Source organism: Plasmodium relictum, assembly GCF_900005765.1.
Source record: "Plasmodium relictum strain SGS1 genome assembly, chromosome: 7".
Lineage (NCBI taxonomy): Eukaryota > Apicomplexa > Aconoidasida > Haemosporida > Plasmodiidae > Plasmodium > Plasmodium relictum.
Window position 1 is genome coordinate 784257 of NC_041685.1, and position 13187 is coordinate 797443.

The following is a 13187-nucleotide window of genomic DNA, read 5'->3' on the forward strand; positions in this document are numbered from 1 at the left end:
TATACGTATTTTAAGATTACAAGATATTAAACATATTTTTTATTTTATTATTATTTTAAAAATTATAGTTTTTAAAATGATAAATAAATAATGCCATAATACACATTAAGATAAAAATATATATGAGAAAAAATTAAAATAATGAAAAACAACAAAAATACGAAAAATAAAACAACAAAAAATACTTCTAATAAAAATAATATAGAATCTATTTTAAAATAAAACTTAGTATTACAAAAGAATATTAAAAAAGAGAAGAAAATTATTGATATTTAAAGGAAAAAAAAAAAAAACTGAAAATAAAACATATAAAAAAAAAAAAAAGGATATTTTAAAAACATACGGAGAAATAAACTAAATATTTAAAAACAAAATACTATATTTTTTTTTAAGAAGAATCCATAATTATATGTGTTTTCATTTTTTCCTTACATTATATTTTAGTTTTTAGTAATAATAGTAAAAAATTTAAAAGGTAAATATTCGGATCATTTTATTAAATATTTTTCAAAATGATTGATATAATAGAGTAATTAATAGAAAAAATAGTATTTATCTTTTTTTTTTTTAAATTTTCTATGAATTTTATTATTTTAATTTATAAGAAATAAAAAAAACTACATACAATGAAGTTTTATATATATATTTTTTTTTTTCATTTCATGAAAAAATGATAAATATTATGAATAGATGATAATATTATAAAATCATTACAATATTTTTAGAAATAAAAGATATAAAAAAAAGCCATTTTGAAAATTTAAAAAAAAATATAATAAAGAATATTATGAAATAAATTTATAAATAAGTGTACTAATAAATTTATATTTATTTCTATAAATGAAAAAATGTTAAGGAGCCAATCCACCATCAATAACAAATACTCTTCCGTTAATATATCCAGCTATTTCTGAAGCTAAATAACCAACCATATTAGCTACCTATATAAAAAAAAAAAAAGATAAATAAATAAAAGTATATATATATATATATATATAAAATGTGTATAATAGTAATGTTTTTATATTTGAGAGTTCTTTTTTATTTATCTACTTCTTCAGGGGTCCCCATCCTTCCCGCAGGAATATTTGAAATTATATTTTTCTGAAATAAGAAAAAAAATTATATAAAATATAATATGAATGTATGTTATGTATAATATTTAAGAATTAAATTTAAATTATTTATAATAATTTTAGTTAATGGAATATATCTATAATTCCTATTTTTTTATATTACTTTTATTTCATCATTAATTTTATTAGTCATATCACTTGATATGAACCCTGGTGCTATTGCATTAACTGTTATATTTCTAGAAGCTAATTCTTTTGCTAAAGTTTTTGTAAATCCAATTACACCTGCTTTAGAAGCAGAATAATTAGCTTGTCCAAAATTTCCAGTTAATCCTACAATGCTAGATATGTTAATAATTCTTCCATATCTATTAGAAATCATTCTTTTTGATATAGGTTGAGTTATATAAAATAAAGAATTTAAATTTGTTTTTATGACATCTTCCCATTCATCACTTTTCATCCTCATAAACAAATTATCCCTCGTTATACCAGCATTGTTAACCAATATATCTATTTTTTTGTTATCCATTAATAATTTATTTACTAAATCAGTAACTTCCTCTTTATTTGATACATCAGCTGCGTAACCAGCAGACTTACATCCTAATGATTTTAATTCGTCAACAACACTATCACATGATTTCTAATAAATAAAAAATAAAATTAAGTAAATATATTACACATTTACACATTTTTATTTTTAATTAATATATCAATTTTTTTATTTTCATTTGAAATTAAATACTTGTGTTCTGCTTATACACAAAACATGAGAAACTGATTTAGCTAAAGTTTTTGCTATACTCCTTCCTATCCCTCTTCCTGCTCCTGTTATTAGAGCAACTTTATCTTCTCCACAGTAATAAAAGTTTTCTTTTTTGTCATTTAATAAACTTAATACATTATTTTTATTGACACATTTATGAGGAATTAACTAAAATTTATTAAAAAGAAAAAAAAAAATAAATAATAAATAAATAAATAAAAATGATACAAAAAAAAAAAAAAAAATCTAATACCTTAGTATTACTTGAAATATATGATAATTTGTAAGATTCCAAAACTTTAATAAAAAGGAAAAAGAGGTAACATCTATAAAGAGAATACATTTTAGTTAAAAAAAAAAATTATGATAAAAAAATTTTCTTGTAAAACTTTATTTTTATATTTAATATATTTTATTATATTCTTCTTAAAAATAAGAAACTTACATTTTAATTAAAAAAAAAAAAAAAAAAAAAAAGAACAGTTCTTATACACTTTAAATTTCTTTTTTTTTTTTTTAAACTATAGATTTTATGTTTATATTTTTGCTTAATCATAAATAATACATTCCTTTAAAGTTTTAATATATTATTTTTTTAAAATTATACTTACTAAAAAACAAAGAATAAGCTTTTTAAATATTTTTATCTGTTTAGTAAAAAAAAAAAAATCTGTGAAAACAATTTTAGAAAAATATCACTGAAAGATACGAAATATATTACATTTTAAAAAAATTATTTAAAAAAGCAAAAATAAAAGTAATATATATTAATTTACTTTAAAAATATAATTTTTTTCTTTAGTCATTTTATTTTGATTTTTACATTAAGTGAATACATATTTAAATTCTTTATTATATTTAGTTCTCTAACAAATTTCAAGTTAGAAAAATATACATCTAAACACCTATATATATATGTAAAGTTTTCTAACTCTATAATCTTCTTTTTTTAATTATTTCTTTGTACGATATTTTTTTGTTCATTAATAATTTATTTTTTCTTTTTTTTACATATTTCATAATATTTTTTTTTTTAGTTTAAATTATATATATAAACTAAGAAAAAAAAAAATTTCAAAAAAAAAGAAAGGAATACGAAATGGAATAATAAAAGGTTTACAAATTATGCCAAGCACAACATCAAAGACAAAAAAAAAAAAAAAATATATATATATATATGTAATTTTGTATAAATTATATTTTTGGAAAAATTTAAAAAAAATATATATGCACCAATAAAAAATATTTAATTCTTTGATAAATTTTAAAATTATATATATTTCATAAAATGATATAAGTTCTACATAATATTAAACTGTTTTCTCTTTTTTTTTCCCACTATTATTTTAAGATATTTCTACATTAATTATTTTTACGTAAAATTATTCTAAATCTAATTGAATTCCATATAAAGAAACTCCTTGTTCTTTTAATTGCTTAGCTACTTCATCAATAGAATAAAAGGATGATTTTATTTGCGGTTCTAAATTTTTTAATTTATTTTCTAAAACTTCTAAAGCCATTTCTACAATTTGCTCAGGAGGTAATGAGCCAATTGATTCTACATTAAAATGAAATTTTGTATCATCATAAATAATTTTTATTATATCTTTATAACCTAACTCATTTAAAATTTCAATACAATTTTCAGCCATGACAACAGACATGTTTTCATTTAACTTTAATTGCACATCTCTATCATCATCACTGTTCTTTAAAATGTAGCAATCTTTATTTAAACTATTAGCTAACATTAACTTATGATTTTGAGGTAATTTATCTATTAAGTGGTTCTTAATTTTTATTTTATGGTCAATTCTATAAGAAACATTAGCAGGAATCCATTTTGCATGCATTTTACCTATTCCTTTTGTGGCAATTAATTTCATATGTAATGTTTGATTTTTTGATAAAGTTACAATTGGAATAGCGTTTTCTATTTTTGTATTTTTTTTTCCATGTGGTATAGGCATAGGAACATTTGGCTCATGGTCTAGTGATTCGATATCATAATGAGATATATCAATTTTATTTGCATTGTTACATTTTACTTCAATTACATACTGAATAGTACATTTAGAACATGTTTCCTTGCATTTACATTTTTCTCTAAATTCATAATTATTTACATTTCTGCTATCGATTGGTATTAAACCTAATCTATGAGCTAAATACTCGTCATGAAATGAACTAGTATTCTCATAAACATTAACAACATCAATTGCTAATGTTGGAATTTCTGATAATATAATTCTTCTTAATGCATTTGCTAATCCATAATTACTATTATATAACACAAAAGATATTTCATCCTTTGTTAACTTTGTTATTTCTATTTTGTGCTTGTTAGAACTATCGTTATTGGTAATCATTGTTCAAAGCAAAAAAAGTTGAAAAAAAAAAATTTATATTTATCACTACTTATATAGCTTTTATAATTTTATGTTAGAACAACCTTTTAAAAAATAAAACTTACATTATTTAAATTAAAGTTAGAATTTATAAAAATTCAACTTTAAATTTTTAACTAAATTATTTTGATTCCATCTGAACTATAGGTACATATATTTTTTTTTTGTAAATTTTTATATAGTTTATTCATAAAAGAGTTTAAAAATTTTTAAATAATTTAAAAATATATATTGTTATTTAAATTTTTTTTTATTTTGTATTTTTATTATTTTTTTAAATTTTTTTACAAATTATTTTTTATAAAATTTATTTGAAGAAACTTTTAAAAATTCAAAAATATCCTTAAGATACTTTTTAAAAAACATATTTTTCTTTTGTTAATTTAAAAAAAAAAAAATATACATGTTTAATTGTACATATATCTTTATTATATATAAGGAATTCATATTTCCTTATATTTATTTAAAAGAATAGAAGAATATGGAGATCTTTAAAATATGTTAAATATTTTTGATGTGATAGTAGTTATTTAAAAAAAATAGAAATGGGATTAAAGAAAATATATTTGTATATATTTGGAAAAATTAAATTCTTATATTTATCCCAATTTAATTTTCTAATATATTAACAAGATTATAAAATTAAATTTTTGATGAATATATATTGAAAAATGAATATAAAAAAATTGAAAAAAATGTTTATAAAAATTTATTTAAAAAATCTAGCAAATAAAATATTCTAAAAGCAATACACAAAAACAAAAAACAAAAAACAAAAAATTGAAAAATAAAAAGATTTAGAAAAATATTTAACAAAAAAAACATACGAATCAAAGAAAAATGGCTAATAATTAAATTATATAAAAATGAGGAAATTTCTATATATATATAATATACATGTATTTTCATGTTTAGTGGAATAGATAAAAAACTATATATATATTAACAGAAGTGATAAAATGCTACTTTTTAATTAATTTAAAGTAGTCATAGTGTACGGGGCTTGAATATGCCAAGAAAACGTATTTTTTTAAATTGTTATTTTTATATTTAGATTCATATTTTAAATACCAATTTTCTGAAGTTGATGTTATTATATAAACAATGCAATCAAATGCATCAGCTGCTGCTTTTATACATAATTCATCTCCCCAATATCCATTTTTTGACATATTTTTTATGTATTCATAAAAATTGTTATCTTCAAAATAAATAGAATATTCATCTTTAAAATTTAACATGTGTTCTGCACATCTTCTCCTAACATACATATGATATTTTTGCTTTTCAAATAAATTAAATGAAATTGACCGAAATAAGCAATTCCCATCTCCAGGTACTTGAATTATCTCACAGCCTATTGTCAATAGTCTATTTTCTAGTATTTTTCTCCCATTTATATACTCTTTATTTATACTATTTCTTTTTAAAAAAGATATATGCCTATCTAAGCTAGTGCACCTTTTTAATCTTCTTTGCTTTATAATTATCACAACTTTTAGCACATACATTAAGCTCTTCATGTTTAAATTTTTATTTAATTTGCTTGCTATTTTTTCATCATTTTCGCAATTTGGTATCACTTTTAACCTTTTCTTCATATATTCATATTTCAAATCTAGTAATTTTATGTTAAAGCATATATTCATAATTAAAAAAAAAAAAATTAAAGTCTCATATATTTCCTTTTAAACTATAAACAAAGAAAAAAAAAAAATTAATTTAATATGTTGAACACGAACTAAAAAAATTCTGGAACTTTCAAAAAACAAAAACTAAAAAAAAAAAAATATATAACTAAAGGGCAAATATATATACTTAATTTTTTGTAATAATACTGATTTTCTTTTCTTTTTTTTCTTAGCTTGCAAGAAAAAAAGAGAATGACTAAATGAAAATATAAGTTATATTTTTACAACTATAATTATAAAAATATAATACTTAAATTTCGGAGATCTATTAAAAAAAAAAAAAAAAAAATGCTTTAATAAAAAACTGACATAATTTAAAAATATAAATTGGAAATAATTTTTGTATTTTCCTATGTATATCTTATAATTTTTTTTTTTTTTTTTTAATATTTGATTAAATTTTAATGATAATTCTTCTTTTTTTATATATCTATTATTTTGTTATTTTTAATTTTATTTATTTTTTTGCTACTTAATATATTTTTACCATCGTATAATATTAAAAATAAACACATAAATATTCTACATTATAAAAGTTACAATTTTATTTTAAAATATAAATTTTTAACTAGCAACATTTTTTAAAATCATATTTTTATCATATTTTTAGTTAAATATTATGTCACGTTAATGTTTTAATAACAATTTTTTTTTTTTTTATGGCTCTTAGATTATTAAATATTGAATGAAGAAAGATATCTACATTTTTTTCATTTGATATTATATTCTTTATAGGTATACTGGCATCATTTAAATTAGATATTTTATGTCTTCTAATTTGCTAGCTCCTATATAAGACAATGATTATATAATTTTTTAGAAAAAAATAAAATAAAAATAATACGAAATGCTTATGAGCTTTCTATAAAAATAAAGAATTTTATAAAAAAGAGAGATAAACCTATTATATTAAATAATGATATTGTAAGTAAATCAATTCTTTGTTTATATGTACTTTTAATACCTTGCTCAATAAAAAAAAAAAAGAAAATGATAACATAAAAATAAGAATGTGCATAAGCCATTTTTAAGTACGTGTAATATTTTCTTATTTTTTGAGAATAATTTAGAAACAATGAATAAAAGTTGGAATAAAATTTTACAGTATTCCATCTTTTTACTACTTAGCTCAATTCTATGCTTTAAATTACAATATTTTCATTTATTTAAAAAATTATATAGTAGATTAAAGAGTTACTTCATTTACAATAAAACTTTTAAAAACAATGATATAAAAAATAATATAAAAATATATTTCGGAAGCCAAGGAGGAACTGCAGCGGATTTTGCAAAAGAATTAAGCTATAATTTAAATGATATATTCAATATACAAGCTGAGATAATCGATTTAGAATTTTTCAATAAAGAGGAAATAAAAAATTTTGGTATCAGAGTATTCATTGTTTCAACTTACGGGGATGGAGAACCAACGGATAATGCAATTGAATTTTTTAAATGGTTAAAAAGTTTGAACAATGATAATAATTATTTTAGAAATACAAAATATTCTATTATGGGTTTAGGTAGCAGACAATATACCCATTTTAATAAAGTGGCGAAAAAACTAGATAACTATCTTTTAAAATTCAAAGCAGAAAAAATTAGTGAAACCATTTTTGGTGATGATGATGATAATTTATATCATGATTTTGAAATATGGAAAAATAAATTTTTTCAGGAACTTCCTAAAATATTAGATATGCAAGATATCCCTTTGAAAATAGTTAATGAAGATAATATTGAATTAAATGATTGGAGGTATTTATCAGAAATAAAATTAGATATTGAATATGAGGAAAATGAAGAAATTGATAAAAATAATAATCATAATATATTTAGCAATGAATTAATCGAAGGAAATGACAACAAAAATTGCGAAACTCTTGAAGAATCAAGAAGTAAAAGTGGAAATAAAAATATGGTGCATTTGAACACAGATATAGCGGGAAAATTTTATTTTAATCACCATATAGGTAAAGTTATATCTAATAAGAATTTACTAAAAAATGTAGATCAATCTATTGATGGGGAAAAAGTAAATCATTTAACTATTAGCATCAAGGATATTTCATATAAAGCTGCTGATACTCTAGTGATTTTACCAAAAAATCCAAAACATGTTGTTTCTTGGTGGTTGAAACGATTAAATATAGATGAAAAAGACAAGGAAAAAAAATTTATATTTGTAGATAAAAACAAATACTCAAAAAATGCTTCATTTTCAATGCAAGAAAATATATCCTCAAATAAAAATTCAAATAGTAATGAAAAAGAATTATCAAATAATAATGATGGTAATTCAATTTGTATACCTTTTCCAACACCGTGTAGTATTGAAGAAGCATTAGAATATTATTGTGATTTAACGAGTATGCCAAGAGTAAATGTTTTGAAAAAATTGAAATGCTTTATAAAAGATAAGGAAGAGCTAAAAATGATTAATTTTATTTTATCTAGTAATAAAAGAAATACATTTTTCAATATTTGTAAAGAATGTGATATGACTTTAATAGAATTTGTTGATATATATATGGCATCATCTCATTTTGAATTGTCACCATTTTTGCAACTAATTCCGAAAAATAATCCTAAAAGTTACACCATCTCTTCTTCTCCTAGAGATTCTGAAAATACCATAACTTTAACTATAAGAAAAAAACAATATCCCATTCATTCTCTTCGAAGAACATTAAAAAATTTAAAAAAAAATGATATGCTACCAAAATTTAGTGAACAGAAATTAAGAGAACTTTGTAGTAGACGATGGTTTAGGGGATCATCTTCTTTTTATTTAACAGAAGAATTAAATGTTTATGATACAATTAAATTCAACTTGAAGCCATCTAAATTCATTCTTCCAGATAATATGGAATCCTCTAATATAATAATGATTGCTACAGGAACTGGAATTGCTCCATTTAAAGCTTTCATATCAGAGTTTAAATATTACGATCAAATATTTGCACAAAATGGAATAATAAAGAGAGGCAAAAGAATTCTCTTCTTTGGGTGTAGAAATAGAGAAGTAGACTTTCTCTATGAAAAGGAAATTTTAGACGCAAAGGAAAAAAAATACATTGATGAAGCGTATTTTGCATTTTCAAGAGATCATGAGAAAAAAATATATGTTCAAGATTTAATTCTTGAAAAAAAGGAATTGGTATGGAATTTAATACAAAAAGGAGCATATATATATGTTTGTGGAAATAATGATATGAGTAAAGATGTAAAAAAAACCATTAATAATATACCCTTATATAATAAACATAATGATAAAAAAATTACAAAAAAATTAAGAAAATCGGGACGTTATATTGAAGAAATGTGGCAATAATAATATATGATATTTTTTTTTTTTAAACTATGAAATGTTATAAGTAGCTGTTATGTATGTATGTATATATACATATATTTTTTTTTTTATTAACACGTTAATAATATTATTTTTAATTCCTTGCTTTTTTTTTTTTTTTGATAATTATTTGTTTATGTGTGTAATATAAGCATATTTATTTACGCTTTTTTTCAAAAATATACACCTTTTTAAAAGATTTATTCTGAATATTTATCCCTTAGTAAAAAAAAATTAATTGTGAAATTTTTTCATTAAATTTTAATTTTATAAATTTTTAAAGAAAATTGCTGAATAAATAAAAAAAAGATGCATTAATTTTATATATTCTATATTTTTATATAAAATTTGTTTTTCTAAATTAATGGATTTGTGCAAAGCAATTTTTTTTCTAATATATAAAGACATGTGATTCACAGATTGTCTTTTTTATTTTTATTCAATCAATAACAGAAGTACTTCATAAATATACTTTTTTTTCATAAATTATTTTCCTTATATATATTATTTTTCTTTTGAAGAATTAGTTTTATGTACTTTAAGTTCTGGTAGCTTTCAAATATTTACATAAATGATACAGCAGCTATGCTAAAAAAAACATACTCCCATATATTTAAAGCTGTATACAAAATATATATTTTTTTATAAAATATGGCTTTTCAAAGGGAATTAATCATATTTATTTTTGTATTCATTATAAATGTTCTTTATGAATCTTTATCAGATCATATATATGTGAGATCTATTTTTTTTTCTTTTTCGAATAGTTTTGTCCTAAATAAAAAGGAAGAAAATAATACACATTATATTGAAAAATTACAAAAAGAAAACAGAGAAATTATAGCTTTTTTGCAGGGTGAGCATATTCTTCAAGAAATTAACATTAAAAATAGTATAAAAGATAGTATTAATAGTAACAATAAAAAAAAAAAAAAAAGAAAGAAAATAAATAGTTCAAAGAAAAATTCTAATGATAATAAGATAAATAAAAAGATTCAAGATATTAGTTTCAGTGAAATAAAAAGAAATAAAAATGATGTTGATTTAGAGAATGACCACGATGAAGTAAGTAAAAAAAATATAAATTTAAAAATTGGATGTAACCATGGCACAAAAAAATGTATAAATGATAGAGTTAAAAGCTTCGTAAAATTAATGAAGGGTATTGGTGATATCCAAAAAGTAAAAAAAGATTCAAAGGAAAAAAAAGAAGAGAATATATACGATGATGAGCACCACACAGTAGTTATATATGATGGTTTAGATCAAGAAAAAGATATGTATAATAAATACAAAAAAGAAAGGAAAAATGGTATGAGCACAATAGTTATACAAGGAACAGAATATTTAGGAGTAGGCTATGATTTTATCTTTGGAAATCCAATAGGAGATCCATTTTTAAAAGTAGATCCAGGGTATAGAGATTCAATAATAAAATTGACATATCCGAAATCAGATATAGATTATCCTGATGGTTATTTGAATATAAATCCAAATGGCTCTTATGTGAGAAATGAAATATCGTGTAATAGATCAGAAAATGAAAGTGAAATAAGTTCAATGAGTGAATATACAAAAGAACTTTCAGTTGACGCATCAATAGGTGCTTCTTATGGATTGTTCGGATCCTTTTCAGCATCTACAGGCTATAAGAGTGTATCTAATACTATTTCAAAAAAGAAGTTTAGAATGTTTATGCTAAAAAGCTATTGCTTTAAATATATGGCATCTTTATCACAATATTCTCAATGGAAACTCACTGATCAATTTGTAAGAGCAATTTCCTTACTTCCCTCCTATTTTAATTCATTAGAACAAGATGGAACTTATTGCACTGCTGAAGAATTTAGATATGATAAGAAAACAGAGAAATGCGGTAAAAGTGTTCATTCATGGATGTATTTTTTCAAAAATTTTGGAACACATGTTTCAACTCTTATACATTTGGGAGGAAAAATAACACAACAAGTAAAAATATCAAAAAATGAATATAAGTCATTGAGTGAAAGTGGATTATCCGTTTCTGTAAATGCTTCTGTTGGATTTGGTTTATTTAAAGCAAATGCGTCTACTAATACTGATTCGAGTGAATCTAGTAAAAATGCTTCTTCTAATTCTAGTATGGAGAAAGAAACTGTAATAATTGGAGGAACAACAATTTTTGATCCTAATAATGCTAAAAATTTTGAAAAATGGGCAAAAAGTATAAAAGATAATCCAATGCCTATCAAAGGAGAATATGAACCATTATCAAGAATATTACCTGTTCGTTTATCTAAAGTTTATGATGAAGCATTGAATTTTTATATTTCAGCTAATGTTCCTGTTAATATAAGAGAAGTAACAAATGATGAAATAAAACAGTATAATCTTAAAGATGAATTAATGAAATCTAAAATAGTTTATTCAAGTGGAACAGGATTAGTGGTACTTGAATGTGAAGAGAAGCAAAATTTCATTTTGGGATTTTCTTTATCCATACCTAATGATTTATCAAATTTAGATGACTTTTATATGAACACTTGCGATGAAGATTCTGATAAATGTTATTCAAAAATGAGTGATAATGTATACAGTTACTTATTTGCTATGTGTAATGAAGAAATGATACCCTTCCTTGAACAAAAAGTAAAATCGGGAACTAGTTTATTGACACTCGAATGTTCAGAAAAAAATCAAATTATTTTATTTGGATTTGGTATCAGCATATTAAATTCAAATGATCCTATTTCGATTGCAATATACCCATGCAAATATGGCAAACCCTCTTGCTCTATGCAAGGATCCACAAAGAAATCTGCGGTTGGTTTATGGATAGTCTGTGGTCATGAAGAATCTTTGAATTCCAAGTTTTCAGTGAACATTAGAAAATTAGCATACGAAAACATTTCTCAAAAAAAAAAACATGTAGATATTTGCCCACAAAAGGTATTATTTAATTTGCTTTTTGAATTTACTAATACTCCTCATAATAAACGTAATGGCTCATGCTTTTCTGTAAATTCTGTTTGCCCAAATGATTTTAATGTTTGTTCAGATAAAAAAGGTAGAAAAAAATTTAATTACTATTCTTTATCAGTATATTAATTTTTTACAAAAAAAATTATTATACTTATTTTTTTACTATTAGTTTTTTTTTTTTTTTTTATTCTCCCCCTATATTATTATATTTGTATAGTAGATATATAATTATTCATACTCTAAATTTGTGTGTGCTCTTACAGTTCTAATATCATGGTTTATTATCTCTAAAATGATATAAATATTTTAGTATTTTCAAATTTTCTTATTTTATTTTTGAATTTTTGACTAATTTATTAACTATATATTAATTTTTCATTTGATTTTATATTCTTTATTGATTTATTAGTTATAATTGACTATTTTTTTTTTTTTTTTTATTTAAATTTTATTAATGCCTATCTTTTAAAAACTATTTTGTTTTTATTAATTAGTCTAGCTACTTTTATTTTTTATTAAATTTCTTAATTTTTGCGAATTTTGTTTATTTTTTAAATAATTGGCTCTATTTTTTTTTAATATAATAATTTATCATTTATATATTTATAACCAGCATTATGAAATAGGAACATCTGGAACTACTTACTAAATATATTTAATATATAATGAAATAAATTTTCTTTTTTTTTTTTATTTAATAATACTAAAGGAAAAAATATATATATAAATGGAACAAAATTTATTTATATTTAAAAAACATTCTGTATATATTCTCTTAGATATATTTTGTACTATTATTTAAATATTCGATATATTAACAATTTATGTATATATTTAAAAAAATATTAGACATTCTAATTAAATGCTTCCTTTTTATTAATTGAATATTAAAAATTTGTTTCTTCAAATAAATGTTAACTTATTTTT

The 13187-nt window shown here is 20.7% G+C and overlaps 5 protein-coding genes across 5 annotated transcripts; 2 read left to right on the top strand and 3 right to left on the bottom strand.

The window, feature by feature from the left end:
• Positions 1–851: 851 nt before the first annotated feature.
• FabG (3-oxoacyl-[acyl-carrier-protein] reductase, putative) lies at positions 852–2188 on the bottom strand (the record flags this gene model as incomplete). The annotated part of the gene is made up of 5 exons (XM_028675904.1): positions 852–941; positions 1054–1104; positions 1240–1722; positions 1825–2013; positions 2099–2188. The coding sequence occupies 5 exons, from the start codon at positions 2186–2188 to the stop codon at positions 852–854; spliced, it is 903 nt and encodes a 300-aa protein (XP_028532446.1).
• A 1039-nt stretch (positions 2189–3227) lies between these two features.
• Positions 3228–4217, bottom strand: RPB3 (DNA-directed RNA polymerase II subunit RPB3, putative; the record flags this gene model as incomplete). The annotated part of the gene is made up of 1 exon (XM_028675905.1): positions 3228–4217. One exon carries the CDS (start codon positions 4215–4217, stop codon positions 3228–3230), a length of 990 nt encoding a protein of 329 aa, XP_028532447.1.
• A 1001-nt stretch (positions 4218–5218) lies between these two features.
• Positions 5219–5905, bottom strand: PRELSG_0720700 (OTU-like cysteine protease, putative; the record flags this gene model as incomplete). The annotated part of the gene is made up of 1 exon (XM_028675906.1): positions 5219–5905. One exon carries the CDS (start codon positions 5903–5905, stop codon positions 5219–5221), a length of 687 nt encoding a protein of 228 aa, XP_028532448.1.
• Positions 5906–7022: 1117 nt separating this feature from the next.
• PRELSG_0720800 (flavodoxin-like protein) lies at positions 7023–9281 on the top strand (the record flags this gene model as incomplete). Its single annotated transcript, XM_028675907.1, has 1 exon — positions 7023–9281. One exon carries the CDS (start codon positions 7023–7025, stop codon positions 9279–9281), a length of 2259 nt encoding a protein of 752 aa, XP_028532449.1.
• A 669-nt stretch (positions 9282–9950) lies between these two features.
• PLP3 (membrane attack complex, putative) lies at positions 9951–12386 on the top strand (the record flags this gene model as incomplete). Its single annotated transcript, XM_028675908.1, has 1 exon — positions 9951–12386. One exon carries the CDS (start codon positions 9951–9953, stop codon positions 12384–12386), a length of 2436 nt encoding a protein of 811 aa, XP_028532450.1.
• Between the last annotated feature and the right edge of the window lie 801 nt (positions 12387–13187).